This window comes from Bombus affinis, chromosome 1 (assembly GCF_024516045.1).
Source record: "Bombus affinis isolate iyBomAffi1 chromosome 1, iyBomAffi1.2, whole genome shotgun sequence".
Classification (NCBI taxonomy): Eukaryota; Metazoa; Arthropoda; class Insecta; order Hymenoptera; family Apidae; genus Bombus; species Bombus affinis.
This window is the reverse complement of record NC_066344.1, coordinates 1928857-1947492: the sequence shown is the minus strand read 5'-3', so window position 1 is coordinate 1947492 and position 18636 is coordinate 1928857. Positions and strand designations below refer to the sequence as shown.

Below are 18636 nucleotides of genomic sequence, written 5' to 3'. Positions count from 1 at the left end.
CAAAGGATTATGCTTGTTTTACGGAATCACATCCTCGGCGCAAATAATCCGATCAGAATTTTTGTTTGACGCCGGTGATCCCTGTTCAGAGGATCAGCCAACTCGAGGGGGAGAAAACGTTAAAGCTATCGCGAGATATAGGGGAGATATCGGCGATAATAAGCTACAGTTTGCCAAAAGAGGGTTGTTTTATAGGGTGGATTAAGGTCGAAGGATAAACTTCTTGTACGATTACGTATTTTACTAATCTTCTTCGCGAATCTTATTTTTCCCCATCTATGGGTGTATCGAAAATGAGAATTGACGCTAGAACTATCGCACCAGTTAAATTGACTGGTTTTGCAATTTTATTTTAAAATTCCTACTTCGTGTTATATTTCTTTTCCGCGATGATGTAATGACTTTCGCAACGATAACTAAAAGAATAATATAACGAGTTTTATTTCGTTTTTTATGTATTCAGACTGAAAATAATTTTGTATCAAGGCTACTTATACCAATATCAGTCAAAATGTCTGCTACTTGTCATAGTGTAGAAGGGTCCTGCAATCTGTTTATCGAATCCTAATTAACCAGTTTCCTCGTTTCCTACAACTTCCCACACGTTTTTAAAATTTGTACCGCGTATTGTTCGACATGATGATACCAGTTATCAGGAAAATTCCGGACCAATCGCTAGATGTCAACACTGGCAATACTACACCAGTCAAAATGACTGGCTCTACAATTTTATAAATGTGTCAATCCTCGTTTAGGGATTATGGTCCTAGATGGATTAACAATACCAAAAATGTACTACACAACATGGAATTGCTTCAGTAAGAAAGTAATAAATCAATAAATATACAAATATTCTATTATTACGTATTTTTTAAAGACCAATCATTTGGGCTGGTTCTAGTAGTTCTAGTGTTAAACATTATCGTTTCTCTTAAATCGCCTCAGAATTCGATACATAAATATGTGGTACACAAATGTTACATGAAAGTTTCAATTTCTCGTAATTTTACTACTCGATAGCAGGAAATATTTCTGTCTAACGTCTCGTTTCCATAGAATTCGTTTCGTACAACGCGAGACACGTACACAGAGGAAATTTGATATCTGCAAAGACACGATAAATGTCGTTATGATAAAACTAATGCGAAGGGAACAGATACGGACAAGTCGATAAAACTGGCGCGTGTAATCGTCAAATTTTCTAACGATGCTTTCTTACTCCACATGCTTTTCGTTTCTGAATTATCACTTGAACGAAGGAGATCCTCCTATTCCTTTCAATGTGTAATGCAAGCAACTATATCGAAATAGCAAACACACGAAATTAAGTGTTAAAATATATTACTGCTATTCTTTTCCAATGCGATTTAAATTTACAATCTTCTGGTTTCATAAGAACGTAGTGAGGTGGTATAATATGTCGTCCGTGATAATTGTAGTTGCCGGCAGTAGATGTCGCAGCTGGGGTACTGCTAATTATTCTTTTATCTCGATGCGTGGAAGAAAATAGAACTACGGGCGCCGAGAATCGAACTCGGGTCCCGAACGTTCGAACTTAAAGCGCTAACTTTTTTTTTTTTTTAATCTTTGTTTATTAATTCCAGGTTTTTTACATATTTTTTTTTTACATGATTTTTTTCCAGAATAAACGCTGAATTCTAATTGTAGGGTGGTACAGGCAAAAGTACCGGTACGAGACGGTACGACATAGCCATGCAATATTACATTTTTTTTAGGTTTACACTTGTAACTTAAATTTAAGTCGCTGTAGAGCGGTGCTTACGTACGATATTGTTTTTGTTTTTCTTTCCATCTCTGTCCTGAAAATGCACTACCGTGTCCGCCATTGGCTAGTTAGTATCAAGTGGCGGTATTTGTTGTCGAGTGCCGCCACGGTAGTAAATACGCTTTTTAATTATTAATTCATCGTTAAATTGTTACTTTAGCGGAACTTTAATCAAATTTTTTTTTTTTTTTTTATTTATTAGAATATTTACAATCAATTCTCGTTGAGAATTTTCAGTAACTTAATTTGGCGTGATACAATGACATGGATTATAATAGTTTTATATTGTTGGTTCTAGTAGAAACTAAGGATTTAATCTAGAGGGTATTTTCTTTTTAGTCTGCGGATCTGGTCCGTCGTGTCCAGTAGTTGGGCGACTAATGGGTTGTAGTGGTTGTTGACTCTTGTGTTATATCTGCTTCTGGACTTGTGTATTTCATCTTTGACTGTAGGTATCTTGAAGTCACGGTGGATTGTTTCGTTGGTAACATACCAGGGTGCATTTAATAGAGATCTTAGCGTTTTCGATTTTAATCAAATTTAACATACAGTCAGTATAAATCAAGTATCAAAGCGTACATATTCGTTCGCAACAAATATCTTCTCTAATTTCTATATACATTTTTACATTAATTACAAATACTACCGGTATAATCGTGATTATCTGTCTCGTTACAGTGCTAATACAATTTTTTAATGTTTTATACAGTACGTACGATATGAACGTAAAAGTTTTGCATGGTGAGCGTTCAACTACTATCGGAATTGCGTGCAGGTAAAATCGTTCGCGTGAGATCGAGGAAGTTTGGAAAGACCGTTCTGCACCGAGGCAGATCGGTCCTGCGAAGAGGCTGCTGAGTAATTACAACGTTCCTTCTAGTTGTCCAAATAAACAACTAAACGAATTTCATGGGGTGGCTAGCCGGCTTGTTTTATTATTCCCTTCTTTTGTGCTGCGAAAATATTTCTCCTTTAATTTTCCTTAATTCTTTGGTTACGTGGCTGTAAGCATGTTGCTGGCTAAATCTGTACGCTTGTACACAACGTGTACGTGTGTTTGTGCACCATGGTCGAGCGTGACGAGTTTCCAAGGCTTTGTGACGTTAATCGATGCATTCAACTTGTCCCAGACGAGTAACCCGAAGTAACCCCTGTGTTTAACTATATGGTAAACACCGATTTATTCTTGAGACAGCTTGCTATTTTTAAACTTTGATATTTTTAAGTCTGGAGCAAGGAAACTGATTGATCGGGTAACAGAAGAGTCGAACTTTAAACGTAAATTCTCTTGCCCATTCGTTTATCGGATACGTTTGTTGATATTTATTTGTCTAGATATTTATTGTCGAGGTTATTAGATGTATAAGGAGAGAAAACGCGTGGATAAAGTGTAGGGTACAAAATATATATATTTAATTTAATAGAGAAGTGCAATAATAAGTAGGAATACAATTTGAGCTGGTCCAGATCCGCACGCTAGCAGCGTTACCTTATAACTGAAAAACCCCTAAGCCAACGTCGCCTGTCTACTGTTTATGGTCTGCCTTCCTGCTATTCTTTTGTCTATATGCTGTCGATGGCTTCAGCGCTCGAGAAAACTAAAAAGACCAGATGTGGAGTTTTCGTAGAAGTGGAGACCACTTCAACATTTATTTATTTATTTGCCGCTTCGAGAATTTAATTCTCGAATCTTTTTTTTCCTTAGATAATTAACTCGAAAAAAGTGAACAGAAACGAACGTTTGAGCGGATCTGCGAAGACGAAGGGAGACGATCATCCTTATCACGCGTCTTTTTAATTCCATCCGTGTAAAATTATTTTGATCAACTTTCACGAGTCACGCGTTAAATCGATGTGTTAACGCGTCGATATGTTATGAATCGCATTGAAATTCTTTCATTGTGTCAATAACAGTCGCTTCGTTTGATCAAATCGTTTCGGAGATACACAAAACCAAAGCAGATAATATACGCAGAATGTAGCAGGCAAGAGACACGGATAGTTCGGTCCCTGAAACGCTCAAAATGAAATACCTAACGTAATATCACAGTGGCTACGAAATTATTGAGCTTAATTTTCCAATTAAGCGTCTTTTAATCGGGTTCTACGTTTCATTTTCATAGTATGAAATTTTCGATAGTCACACGAGAATGCTACAAAATGAAATGAAATTTAACATGCTTGGACCTAACTAATTAGATCCGTTTTTCGAATACCATAATAGACGCAATGGTGTGCAAATATCTTTGGTAGCCACCGTAGCTATTAACCACAGTCGATGGATAATCGGGCTATTTGTAATTAAGATAATTACCTGACCGCCGACCATGCCTTGACGTAGCCTAACCAAGTCAGTTTGACTCCAGGCGCTCTTGCTCCAAGGCGCGACCTGTCGCAGATCCTTGTCGAAATCGAATTCGGCCAGCTGGTTGTGAACGAAGTTTCTAATGTTCCAGGGCAGATCATTGTGGCCGTCGATCAAAGGCACCTCGGAAAGAACCTGTCGCACGGTCTCCAACCTTTCCTTGGGCGATGTCAGGTGTGCAGTCTCGCCATCGGCTGGTCGTGGGCCAACTTTCCCGACCCAGCTTCCGATTGACAGTATGATCACGCTTGCTGTCCAGACACCGCTCTGACCGCCACACTGGAACACCGGTTCGATTATCGGTGGTTAGTCGGCAATTATCGAAGAACATTCCAACAATTGCGATAATAGTAAGTTAGCTCGGAGGTTGTGGAATTCCGTGGGCGGAGGAAAATATTTGAATGTTTGATTCATTCCCGGTCAGAGGAATGTTGCAGCTTTTGGTGTCGGATGATTAATAGATCGCGAACGATCTATAGAAGTTCATATGTTTTTCCAGTACGATTGGAAAAATGGAATTTAAGCTGTGAGAGAGGAATTTGTCTCAATTGTAAAATATCGTAACTTTCGACGAGTTATACATTTTTATATTAGCTTGTCCGGAAAGTGTCTTTCTTTTACGGACGTGTGTTTTACAACAACGCATCTTTATACAAACATGAAACATAATCTGTCGAACGTCGTAATCTCTGTCTTGATAGAACAAAATGGATCAAATAGGTAATTCGATAAAATAATGTAAAACGGAAAATGTTGTGCATCCATTATTTCCTTATAAAACGAAAGAAACTTTTCGGACGACCTAATACATCGTATGCATTCTATTTCTCCAGCTTTAAGTTTCTCGTAAATGCATGAAAATCCGCAGTGACAGATGTGAGGCTGCGATTTAAACACGTAAGAACGTACAGGAGGTAAAGCAAATTTTATTGTGTTTTGTATTGTTTGAATTGTTTTGTATCGATGAAGATATATATGTTTAAGTGTTAGTATTGGATACAAGATGAGATACGTGTGTTTGGGATGGCAGTTTGGATAAGCGTGGGTCTTTGGATGCTCTAATTAAATTATGAGAACGAGTGAGAGTCAGAAATATGTAAGCCAAGTCCTTTTTCTAGGCTGTGAAGCCGAAAAATAAATAAATAAATATATATATGTATATTATAATATTTAAAAATTGAACAAACATTTGTCGTTGTTGCATTGGTCGTTGAACTGTATTTTTGACAGTTTTTATAAAATTTAAAGAAGTCGAAAGAATAAATGTATATTTTTCTATGCTAGCTGCAAGTTGTATTTTTTAAAAAAACCATTGAATGGAACACATACGATGCAACAAATACAATAGCAAAAGAGAGAAACTTGGACAACTCCGTCGATTTAAACTATTACAATTTCTGTCCTTAATAAACATATACATTATAGTACTTAAAAATAAAACAAATATTTATTTAGATTCTATTTCTTTAGTCGTGCATAGAGAAACCTTAAAAAATAATTAGAGATGACGTTAAGAAGAATGTTGCAAAGGCTGAAGAAAGAAAGAAAGAACACAATTTTTGAAGATTAAAAATTTCAAATATATGGAAAACTTTGAAATACAATATGTAAAAATATGGGTTTAGAAATATAGAATTTTTGCAGATTTAAAGATATTAGAAAATTTCATATCGAAGGTATTTGATTAAATCACGTGGTAGAAACTGAAGAAGAAGATTAAACGACATACTTATTGATATCACGTTTCTTACATATGTGTGTATATAACGCGTGTGAAGAATGTGAATATTTTCAAAGTTATGGTGGCTGAAAGTTTCCCAGTTATCGAATGAACGTATACGTATATAGCTATGTAGACACATATACATAATTTGAATTCCATTAGTTACGAAGAATTTACCCCCTCGAATTTACGCGTCTTTTCCAGTAGCGAGGTGAAATTACGTTTTGGGATCCTTCCAGGCAAACTTGGGCCATATGATTCTAACAATTTACTGGCGGATCATGGTTTTATGACTGCCATTAGGGACGGTTCTGTAGCTAATCGTACGAGCCATAAATACCAAGTGGAGAATAAGTTTTTTTACTTAATTCCTCTGACGTTGGCGAATAAACTTTTCTCATTTTGGCTTGGACGATTCGTTACAAAGAACGTGAAAAAATGATGTATCAGAGATATAGTTTATTAAATTTCTTCGATTGAATTGACAACATTGAAACATTTGTCGTTCGAAGGTCTGTTAATACAAAATGAAATAAAACAAATAATTAAAGAAATTTCATAATTTAACGGACAAATTTAACTTGGAAATGAACGAATTAATAAATTTATAATGATTAATTCCTTGCCGAAAGGATTGTTCAAATACATATTTAATGCTTATCGATGAAAAACACAATCCGAAGAAACGAAATGAATAACGTTATAAAACCCTAACAGTACGCGGCAGATATCATCAAAAACAGGTCTGAATACGCTTCTATAAACGTGTCCTAATTAATTTCACTTCTGCCCAATTACTGCCAAACTCCCTTCCGTTCCATTACCCGAGAATCAGCTTGATTAGAGCTTCATCGATCCTGAGATTCGGTTATCGAAGATCTTTCTCGGTCGTAACCTCAGCCAAATCCAGACTATGGTTCAATCAAGCGATTGACCAGCTAAACTCGCAGTTATGACGGTCAAACCGAAAATGAAATCGCAGAGTGCACACCGGTATTCGCCAATGTCTATCCAATTCTTTCTGCTACCTTGTCGAAACGTACGATAAATGTTTTAACAACATGTATTTTTCTTTCCAATAATCACGTAAACATATATCGAAGATAAATCGTAGATTAGAATTTGTGATCGTGAATGTTTTTCAATTCGAATATTTCTTTCGTAGTAGTCGATTTTTCGATGCCGGGAAAATAGCGAAGGCGTCGATTTGACGTCGTTTAAGGCCGAGGCTAAACTATGGCAACGGAGCATAAAAATTGCAGTTCAACGAACGAATCCGTACGTCATGTTCAAAGATATCTCGAGTGACAATAAAATTGCTTCGATCGTTACTTTCCATCTGAATACAGAGATTTTATAATAGCGGCGGGGAATGTATCTCGCCGATATAATCCAACTGGATGTAAAATGTAATCCAACTGGGGATGTCGTGCGCACTCTCAGCCAGGGATTCTCTAAAGAGAGAAAAGGAACGCGATACCCAAAGAGCTGAAGGTGAGCAACGGTAGCTGAAGAGGACCGGGGAAAGCTTTGATGTTTTCGTCCAGAAATAATTTACTGTTTCATCCTGTGAGTTGCAAATATTCCCAGGGACACGGTGAACTGTCATCGCGATGCTGCAGGAGCTGAATAGTTTATGATCCTCGTCAAAGGAGCACGAATTCCTTTTCGCGGAACGTCTGTTCAAGGTACGAGCTTTTCAAAGCACGTCAGAATGCACGATGGAGAAAAAGGGATCGCTTTATCTTTCCTTTCCAATTATTCTGCCCTCTGTCCGGTCCTCGATCGAACACAGGGAAATTCTGTTTCCTTTTTTTATTCGTCGAATTATTTAGAACCGAGAGAAATGAAGTTCTAACGATTATTATTGATTTCAATTTAACAGCGACGGTTTAATTTTATCACAATTGTTATCGACAATTGAGAGGAATAGAATCGTAATGATTATCAACGATGATGACTAAATTATAACGATGATTCGATATGATTAGTTCGTTAGCGGTTCTGTAATTTTATTATATTTGTTATTGAAAACCGAGAGGAATAAAATTATAACGATGATTATTATCTTTGGAGTATTCGCGTTTGTTTAATTTCATTTGTTACGGCGAACCGAGGGCAATGGAATTGCGACGGTTATTATCATCTGCGAATACCAATGATTATTTAATTGTATTATATTCGTTATTCAGAATCAAGCGGAATAGAGTTGCAGCGACTATTATTAATTCCAGTATGTTAGTAATTCTGTAATTCCATTTCATTATTTTTTCGACAATGTAGATATTTTTAATTGACCAGGATGTGGCGGCACTCGACCACAGAAATTTTCAACGGCTTCGCGACACAAAGCGCTATACCTTCAAAGCGTAAGGCCTAATGTACCATCGATATCTCTACGGTTCTTTCGTCGAATATTCGAAAGAATGCATACGCAGCAACCGTCGCGGACTTGTAATAAACGCGCGCGTAGTGGGGATGGATATCGAGTGGCAACAAAGAAAAGAATCTGTTTGGTTTGGAACCAAAAGGTTCATTCTGCCCCGAGCTGCGAAGTGCGAAAGGTTAAGCGAAGCCAACACAATTAGAGAAACGGGTTATTTACTCTTGATAGTTCGGTGTTAATCGTTACTTGTTATTAATCGTGGTTAATCGTTATTTATTGTTAATTGTTAAGAGTTTAATAAACGTTATTGTTGAAAATCAAGAGTATTTCTTGTGGGCACCTTCACCGACGATCACCTTGTCACGTAAGAAAATGACAGGAAAATAATAATTAAAAAATGTTGGATTTTTGAACCAAAGTTCGAGATACCGTTATTCTATATTAAGATTACAAGTGTGCGACTAGACCGTTACCGAAAGACTGAAGCCTCGATCAAGCCCAGTCCTTCTAGATGTTCGTTTATCTATGCCTACGTGCCGGATTCATATTCATTTGTTTGGGAGTCGGTGTCGTGTGCAAGATGGTTCAGGTTTCCTGAGTCGATTGGAGATATTTGTCGACGTTACAACCTCAAGGATATTCTGGTTAACAATAATCCATAAAGAAGCTATTATTTCGAAAGAATTTCTTTGGCAAGTGAAAATTGACCGATCGGGGAAACAAATTTTCAGAGATCCTGTAAGTCGATAACGTTTAGAAGGAAATTTCTATTACCGATAATCGTCATAAGGATTCGGAAAGATATAAAATTATTCAAATTGAGGAACAAAACTTTCTACAGTTGATAATAAATTGCGAATAATAATACAAAATGGAAATAAAAGTAGCGAATTTATTATACAAATTCACGATAACGTTACGGTTGGTTGGTCATCTACTTGATGAAGTTACATTGCTGTCAAACTAGAAGAAGTTATTACATGTATATTAACGTATTGTAATATCGTGGACGAAAGCCTAAGAAATATCGGGCGAACCATAAACAACGTCGCGAGAAAGCCGAAGTGGCAACAGGCCCAACAATGTATCGTCGATTCTTCGATCTAATAGTTTCGTGGAAAAGGCTTGCGTGACTCTAGCCACGAGCGGTTGCGGAACACGTGCGTGGTGGGGGTAAGATAAAAGACAAAGGAATGCTAAGGGAGAAAGACGAATTAACTGTCAGTGTGAGTTGAGAAGTCAGAGAGTGCGAGCTGAGAAGCCAGAGAGTGTGAATCGAGAAGTCCGGGAAATAGTGTTGCTAGTGATAGTGTTCGATTTCTTTTTTTTTTTTATTTTATGTGACACTAGCGTTGCCGAAAGAGCGTGATCCGTGTGAGAGAGAACCGTGGTGACGAGAGTTGTAAATTAATTATTTAGTTGTCTCAATTATAGTACGTTATTATATTTAGTTCACGTTAAATAACCATCGTTTCCTGTTTAACCGACACCTGTTTAATCCATTTTAAATAAATTAATAAATAAGGATCCTACATTATATTTCGACAAAATAAGTATAAAACGTTAAAAAAAAGCTGTCCGCTTGATTGGATCAAAAAATTTCAGGACACGTTCGAACATAATTGTGAATTAATTTATGATACGTGCTTGCACATTAAATGCGGGAGCAGAGTATATGGTTGATTTTCGCATCGTTGTTCGTCAAACAAGATCATGTCACCGCTGGCAATTCGTCAAAGAAATGACGAATTGCCTCTTGCCAACAGAATGATCGATCGAAGTAGTTTGATTAAAGAGGAAGATCACCCGTCCGAATTCGTTTACGTGGAGGACAAACTTCCATTTTTAATACATCCCAAGTTGAGACCGGATGGAATCGGCAAGGAAGAAATAGTAATTCAAACACTGAGAGAAAGGTCTCATAGTTACACACACGTAAACCTCCATTAACAGATTTTTCCAACACGCTCTCAGCTTTCTTCCCTCGATAAGATGAAGCTTCGCTACACCGAATTATGGAGAACGTAAATCCGGGAGAAAAATTGCGTTGCATTGTGGAAAATACCGAAAAATGATATCTTATTGATTGAAAGAAAATTTATTAAATAATTTTTTCTCCCGAGGATTGTTATTTAAAAACTTTCAAATTAATAACGCGCGAAGGAAATTTTTTATCTCGCAATCTCACACCTTTCACCATAAATTTCATTTAGAGAAACACAAAATTATAAGAATCACATGCTCGAATTAACGATATAAAAATTACTAAAATTACTAATTACTATGAAATGATTATATAATATTTATTCTTATAATTATTGCACAAATATGAAACGATATCTACAATGGCAATCTGGTAACAGCAAAATAGTAAAATATAAAAATAGTAAGAGTAAAATCCGAACAGAGTACAGAGCGTTGAGTACAGTAGTCGTTTTATATACAAGAGGGATTAACACAGTTAGATACCGTACACGAAAGAAGGAGAAACACTGAAGTGCTGAACAACGTCGTTTAGTGGTATCTAGTATCTGACCAAACGGGAACTTGTGCTACTTACTCGCCAGACTGCGGTAGCATTGTTGCGTCTGATATAACGTACGCTTTTCTACTAGCTCCTAAGTTGCAAGTCTGCGGCAACAGAGCGGCGGTCCTTCGAATTTCCTGGGTTCTTATGGGAATATGGGTAAGATATAAAATTTCGACTTGTCTTCGCAGTTTAAGAAGACATTTTCTCTTCAATTCTAGACAGTGAATCTGTTAACATAGATCGTTATCCAATACCGAATCGTCCAAACTTAGACTGTGCTTTGTTTAATACTTTAGTAGATGCAATTTTTTTATTGCTACGAGAATTATATATATATAATATTATAATCATTTATAATTAGCAATTATAATATACGAGCATTATTACAATATTTATTATAATATTATTTTATGTAATAAAACGGAGATAGGTTTTCAAGGACCCTAAATATCAAGAATATTAATCCTAATGAATATATACAAAGATCTAATTAATTCTAATAAATATAAAATAAATATAAAATAATATTACAATAAATATTGTATTTCATATACTACATTATTTACCGATACTATAATTAGCAATTATAATATACGAGCATTACAATATTTATTATAATATTATTTAATGTAACAAAACGGAGATAGGTTTTCAAGGACCCTAAATATCAAGAATATTAATCCTAATGAATATATACAAAGATCTAATTAATTCTAATAAATATAAAATAAATATAAAATAATATTATAATAAATATTGTATTTCATATACTACATTATTTACCGATACTATAATTAGCAATTATAATATACGAGCATTATTACAATATTTATTATAATATTATTTCATGTAACAAAACGGAGATAGGTTTTTAAGGACCCTAAATATCAAGAATATTAATCCTAATGAATATATACAAAGATCTAATTAATTCTAATAAATATAAAATAAATATAAAATAATATTACAATAAATATTGTATTTCATGTACTACATTATTTACCAATACTATGTACTTTACATAGCAGAATGGTTAACGGAAATAGTTTTTCAAGGACCCTAAAAATCAAAAATATTAATAACACAGGAAGAAAATTCAAATTATAATATTTAAGGAGTGAAAAAAGCAAAACTGTCGAAAGCAAGTTCAACGTTATTAAAAGAAGCTTCTTAAATTTAATAAATTAAAAATTCAGATCTCGCGATTGTATCATTTTATTCTCGTTTTCTTCCAACATGCTGATAAGAGCAGTTCCATCGCTTTTTCACGAATTAAATTTGTCTAACAGGAAATCACTCCGCCTTCTTTCGGCTCTGGCAGAACGAAGAACGATAGAAAGGTCGAAAAACCGGTCGGCAGGCGTGCATAAAACATAAATAAAATTTAATCAAAGTGCCCAGGTGGTAACGCCGAATCCTCGAAAATGAATTCCATTCGGGACAAGATCCTCCTCTCGATCCGCCTTCTACATTCCCGATTAACACCCCCTCGTAAAAATTCCAATATCGGCTAGCTTCTACGACGACTACATATCGTCCAACGTCGAAAAATCTCTCACGATTTGGCATCGATACGGAATCGTCTCGCGATTTACATCCACCGGACGTTTTTATTAAAAGATCGTAAAAGACCTTCGTGCAGTTTTCTCCATTCGTTAACTTCGCCGATGTACACGATGTTCGTTTGAAAACCTCACGTCCGATTATCTGGAAAGTTACGTGTTTTAGGAAAAGATGTTCGAAAGAAAAGTTTCGCGGTTTCGAGCGGTAAATTATTCGAAGGTTTTATTTATTTCTTTCTTTTTATACGTTTTCTTTACGGATTTTTATTCCACGACTAAAAGGAAGAAACTTTTACGGGAAACATCTTTTTATCAGGCTTCATTTTGATAGATATTTTTTGAAATAAAAATTTATTTCAATTCTTGTTACGTTCGAAGCAGAAGAAGGAAAATTATTTTTTCCTGAAACACGTAGTTTTCGTGATAATAGGACGCGATCTTTTCAAATGAACGTATGCCACCGTCTAAAAGTATTCAGACATCTTTCTTAATTTTCTAAAGTGTAAATTAATGATCAATTTCAGGGATCAAAAGATCGAACGATTTTATTCCTTGACCGCGTGTTAAAGCATTCGTTGCTATTTAAAAAATTCAAAGGTATAGCATTGAAAGAACGGAGATTGCAATGTTCACGATTCACGGACTTTGATTATAATCTAAAACTAAGAGACTTCGTAATTACAAGAGATCAAATACTACTAAACGTGAATTATCAAAAATCAGATCTCGTAATATACGACGCGAGGAAATTCATTTTCCAAAGCTAACGCAGCAAGAAAATCCGTACCCGTAATAATCTTACAAAACCATCTTATTTGTTAATTCTTCGGAAAACTGCGTTCCTTGAATCATATTAAATTCGATCGTATCTGTTGTCGTTAATAATCAACAGCAATTAATAGTAATTAATAATTTTCTACAATTTGATTTTCTATTTTAATTCTGCTTGAAACGATATTAACAGATACAGCGATTATTTGCTTAGTTTCTGTTTCCTTCGTCGCGTCCATGGAAATACAAATTAGCATACAAATACGCAGTCTACCGCTCTAAAGTTCGCCACACGAATCAAACGAGAAGACGCGCGAAATCAAAGAAATGGAAAGAAAATTCCATCTCTATCGTTGATGGACATCGAGGACTGGCCAGCATCCAAATATCGAGCGTAATAAAAGGTCGTATTAAGCGAACATGGTCGAAGAAAGTCAGGGACGTTTCTGCGAACAAAGAACGATCTCTATCGATCTACGTTCGAATCGATGACCTGTATCGAGACGAGATTCCGTGAAACCACAATGAGGTAGTTACAACGGTCCGAAAAGTCAGCCAACGATTTCCCTTTTATTTTTCTCTGCTCCTCTATCCTTCGCTATTTATTTCTCCTCTGTTTCTTCTCCTTCTTCGATACTGTATTTCGATCGTTTGCCTCGAATCGCTTATATATCGTTACCTCGAACATACAAGCCGAAATTTAATGCGTTCTACGAATTTATCACTTTGCTGGCAGAGACAGCTACTTCGAGGCCGCACAACGGGAGACAAGAACACGCCGGAGAAATATATTTCTGAAGCCCCGGAGGCGAGGTATTTTTGTTTTAACCCGTTTCCTTCGCCGGTGTGGCGGGCTTTTATGCTTTATGCGTGGCCTGTACGCGGCAGCGGTGTCGCGTACCTTTGGAATTTTGATAAGTCGTGGATTTTGGAATGGATGTTTCCCGCTTATTTCGCTTTTGCGCGCGATGCAACGGTTTGTTGCTCGAACGCAGAGGAATCTCGGTGTCGCGATTCCAAATCGAGGGAATTGCGAGAGACGTCTTAACGGTGTTTGTTTTCCTCTAGCCATTAATTAGGAAACTCGATAGTTTGCCCGAGTTTTCTCTATTTGGTAAAAGTAACGTCAAACTAGTCCTTTAGTTTGTGTGTCCGATTAGAATGTAAAAATATGAAGCGTAAAATAACGCGATAGTACGAAGTATTTGTCAGGAAGAGGGTGAAATTAGTCGTTGCGTTTGTTTGATTATAAGGATTATAAAAATGTAACGTGATAATAGGAAATATTTGTTGGGAGAAATATTAAATTAGTTGTTGCGTTTGTTTGATTATAAAAATTGTAAAAATGTTACGTGATAATAGGAAGTATTTGTTAGGAAGAATATCAAATTAGTTGTTGGCATAAGATTCGTTTGATTATAAAAATTATAAAAATGAAACGTGATAATAGGAAATATTTGTTGGGAGAAATATTAAATTAGTTGTTTGTTTGATTATAAGAATTATAAAAATGTAACGTGATAATAGGAAGTATTTGTTAAGAAGAATATCAAATTAGTTGTTGCCATAGGATTCGTTTGATTATAAAAATTATAAAAATGTAACGTGATAATAGGAAATATTTGTTGGGAAGAATATTAAATTACATGTTGCGTTTGTTTGATTATAAAAATTATAAAAATGTAACGTAATAATAGGAAGTATTTGTTAGGAAGAATATCAAATTAGTTGTTGCCATAAGATTCGTTTGATTATAAAAATTATAAAAATGTAACGTGATAATAGGAAATATTTGTTAGAAAAAATATCAAATTAGTTGTTGACATAAGATTCGTTTGATTATAAAAATTATAAAAATGTAATGTAATAATAGGAAGTATTTGTTAGGAAGAATATCAAATTAGTTGTTGCCATAAGATTCGTTTGATTATAAAAATTATAAAAATGTAACGTGATAATAGGAAATATTTGTTAGGAAGAATATTAAATTACTTGTTGCGTTTGTTTGATTATAAAAATTATAAAAATGTAACGTAATAATAGAAAGTATTTGTTAGAAAAAATATCAAATTAGTTGTTGCCATAAGATTCGTTTGATTATAAAAATTATAAAAATATAACGTGATAATAGGAAGTATTTGTTAGGAAGAATATCAAATTAGTTGTTTGTTTGATTATAAGAATTATAAAAATGTAACGTAATAATAGCAAATATTTGTTGGGAGGAATATTAAATTAGTTGTTGCGTTTGTTTGATTATAAAAATTATAAAAATGTAACGTGATAATAGGAAGTATTTGTTAGGAAGAATATCAAATTAGTTGTTTGTTTGATTATAAGAATTATAAAAATGTAACGTGATAATAGGAAGTATTTGTTAAGAAGAATATCAAATTAGTTGTTGGCATAAGATTCGTTTGATTATAAAAATTATAAAAATGTAACGTAATAATAGGAAGTATTTGTTAGGAAGAATATCAAATTAGTTGTTTGTTTGATTATAAGAATTATAAAAATGTAACGTAATAGTAGCAAATATTTGTTGGGAGGAATATTAAATTACTTGTTGCGTTTGTTTGATTATAAAAATTATAAAAATGTAACGTAATAATAGGAAGTATTTGTTAGGAAGAATATCAAATTAGTTGTTGCCATAAGATTCGTTTGATTATAAAAATTATAAAAATGTAACGTGATATTAGGACGTATTTGTTAGGAAGAATATCAAATTAGTTGTTGTCATAGGATTCGTTTGGTTATAAAAATTATAAAAATGTAACGTAATAATAGGAAGTATTTGTTGGGAGGAATATCGAATCAGTTTATAAATTCCAGCGTCTGTTTGATTATACCCGCCTGTATTGCAAGATAAAAATATGAAGTATGACGTAACGTAATAACACGAAACACCTGTTAGGAAGAATATCAAATTAGGTGCTGTGTTTGTTTGATTATAACGTGAAAATACGAAGCGTAACGTAATGTAATAATACGAAATATTTGTTAGGAGCTATATCAAATTAGCTCATAAATTCCTGCGTCTGTTTGATTATATCGGCCTGTATTGTAAGATAAAAATATGATGTATGACGTAACGTAATAACACGAAACACCTGTCAGGAAGAATATCAAATTAGTTCATAAATTTTTGCGTTCGTTTGATTACAAGATAAAAATATGAAGTATGGCATAACGTAACAATATATGGAACATCCGTTAAGAAGAATATCAAATTAATTCATAAATTTCTGTGTCCTAGAAATATTTGTTAGAAAGATTATCAGACTGTTTCGCGAGTTTCTGCATTAGTTTAGTTATAACGAGAACCAAAGCTACGAAGTTTGTGTTATTGTTTAAAAAGTTTGGAATTATTATTTACGATTCTTTGTTATCTTCATGATAACATTTTAATATAAATGATCATTGCAAACGGGCTTGTAACAACGCATTTTAAAGCTTTCCACAAAGAGTAGCTTTTACACGCGTGATACATCAAATTTGTATAAATTCGTTGTACGATACCACACAATAGCCAATAGCGTGTATATTTTTCTATATTTCCGTATGCGTGAAAAATTCCTTATTTGAATATAACGTTTCTGGAATGAACGGAGTATCACTCTCAACCACACACGTATAACATGCGTATCGTAGCCTCCATTTTATTCCAGCAAAATTTTCTATGTATTATTCATTAAGCACGCATATCCTCCATCTAATAGCATATTTTAATCTTTGTTTTATTCTAACGAAGCTTTCTATGTAATTATTCGTTAAATGCATATACGTGTCGCGCGTATAATGCCATATTTTAATACTTGTTTTAGTTTAGTAAAATCTGTTTATTACACATTGCGTACACGTATCCAGTGCGCGATGGTACATCTTAATTTTCATTCTATTTCAGCAACATTCTCTACGCAAAATATTCGTCAAGTACGTACTAACATCGTCCATTAAAAAATATATATATTTGTTGCTATATGTATGCTATAGCATGGCAACATTTTCCGTGGCATTCGGATGGCAAACTCTCGGCAGGAAAAGTTGACGTTAAAAAAAAGCTGAAACGCGAACAGAAATTATCGACCATAGCAAATAACTTAGCGAACGATGCTATTATCGAAATTTCCTCGGTTCCAACGAAACGAATTCGCTTTCGTAAATTCGACGAAGGCTTTGCGAACTGGCGGAAAGGCAATACGTTTTCACTTTGACGCGGTTTTATCGATAGCTCGACAGAAAGCTGCAGGGAAACTCGTAAACTTGGCGATGTCGGTTATCGGGTTTAAACAGCGTTTATCTCGTTTAATCGACGTTTTAACGGCCGGCCAGCCAGGCATCGAATTATCGCGTGGAAATTGCGACTCTTCCGAACGAAAATAACGCCTGGAGCCTCGGCTTTATTAGCCTCGCGATTTCCTCCGACTCGAAATCGAAGAACGCAGACCCGTTTATTTCGTTCAGAGGCAAACGTACAGGTCACCGGTCACGTTTATAGAGCGTTTCGATCCGACCGTTCTACGAGCCACGAGTATTGTTCGTTTCATAATTGACGAAGCAATTCTGCGGATCGAGGCAAAGCCTCGATTGTACGAAAAGCCTCGACCGTGAAACGAGGACAAAACAAACGAAACGAGCTCCCCCATCGAGATCTATGGGGCTATGGTTTTGTCGCCGAATGCTTTTCCGAGCAAAACTTTGCTTCGAAAGAAGTGGTTAGGACCGTGACATCTAATTTTATGCGAATTTAAGATTATTATCTTTTCGTCACTGATTCGTCGACCTGTGACGATGGTATAAATTTTAAATTGCTGTTTTTGCATTTAATTTGTTCGCCTGTGTATAGCGTAGATTGTAATCGATGGTTCGGCAAAAGTCAATAGGATTTGTCGGTAACTGGAGACTTTCGATGATTTTTTGAATATTTTTGGAATTATTCGATCGAATTAATATCGAGTTTGAAATTATTTTTCCGCGTGTAATTCGTTTATCTATATATAGCGTAAACTTTAATTAATTTGTCTGTGGTTCGATGTAACGGTTAATCGAATTCGTTGTCTCATTAAAGAATTTTCCACGATTTTTTCGAGTTACGAGCTTCTGATAGATCTCTAATTTGGATTCTCGATTACTTTTTGGGATTAATTCGCTTTTCCAATGTATGGAATAAATATTAATGTAATTGTTCTCGTACGTAATATAAGCTATAATCTGATTTTTGTATATTTCGATATATAAATTAATTAAATCTGTTGGCGATCATTGGCTTTTCAGAAACTTTAATCGGTTTGCGATACCGGTATCCAATTTTGTAATAGATTATTTTTCTGCAGTCAGTGTGAATTTTAATTTATTTCCCTATACGCGGCACGAATTTTAATCTATTTTTTTCTGGTTTATTGTAAAAATTGCCACTTCCATCACTTTCCCGACTGTGCTTTCCTCGAAATCGGTTAAACCGATCGTTTGCTTCAAAAACAACGGCCACAAACAAGATTCTCTTATCCAAA

At 34.9% G+C, this 18636-nt stretch overlaps 1 protein-coding gene across 3 annotated transcripts in view; it reads right to left on the bottom strand.

Moving 5' to 3' along the window:
• The window catches only part of LOC126915938 (dipeptidase 1-like), a 235620-nt gene that overhangs the window by 21423 nt on the left and 195561 nt on the right, over positions 1 to 18636 (bottom strand). For 2 of the 3 annotated variants that reach the window (XM_050721109.1, XM_050721120.1), the window contains exons 1-2: positions 7433 to 7498; positions 4101 to 4430 (exon numbers count right to left, since the gene is read on the bottom strand). In XM_050721109.1, coding sequence (XP_050577066.1) covers positions 4101 to 4430; positions 7433 to 7483 — 381 coding nt within the window. In that variant the 5' untranslated portion in view covers positions 7484 to 7498. Of the gene's footprint in view, positions 1 to 4100; positions 4431 to 7432; positions 7499 to 18636 lie in introns of those variants that run through there. The other variant, XM_050721131.1, reaches the window with a different exon arrangement.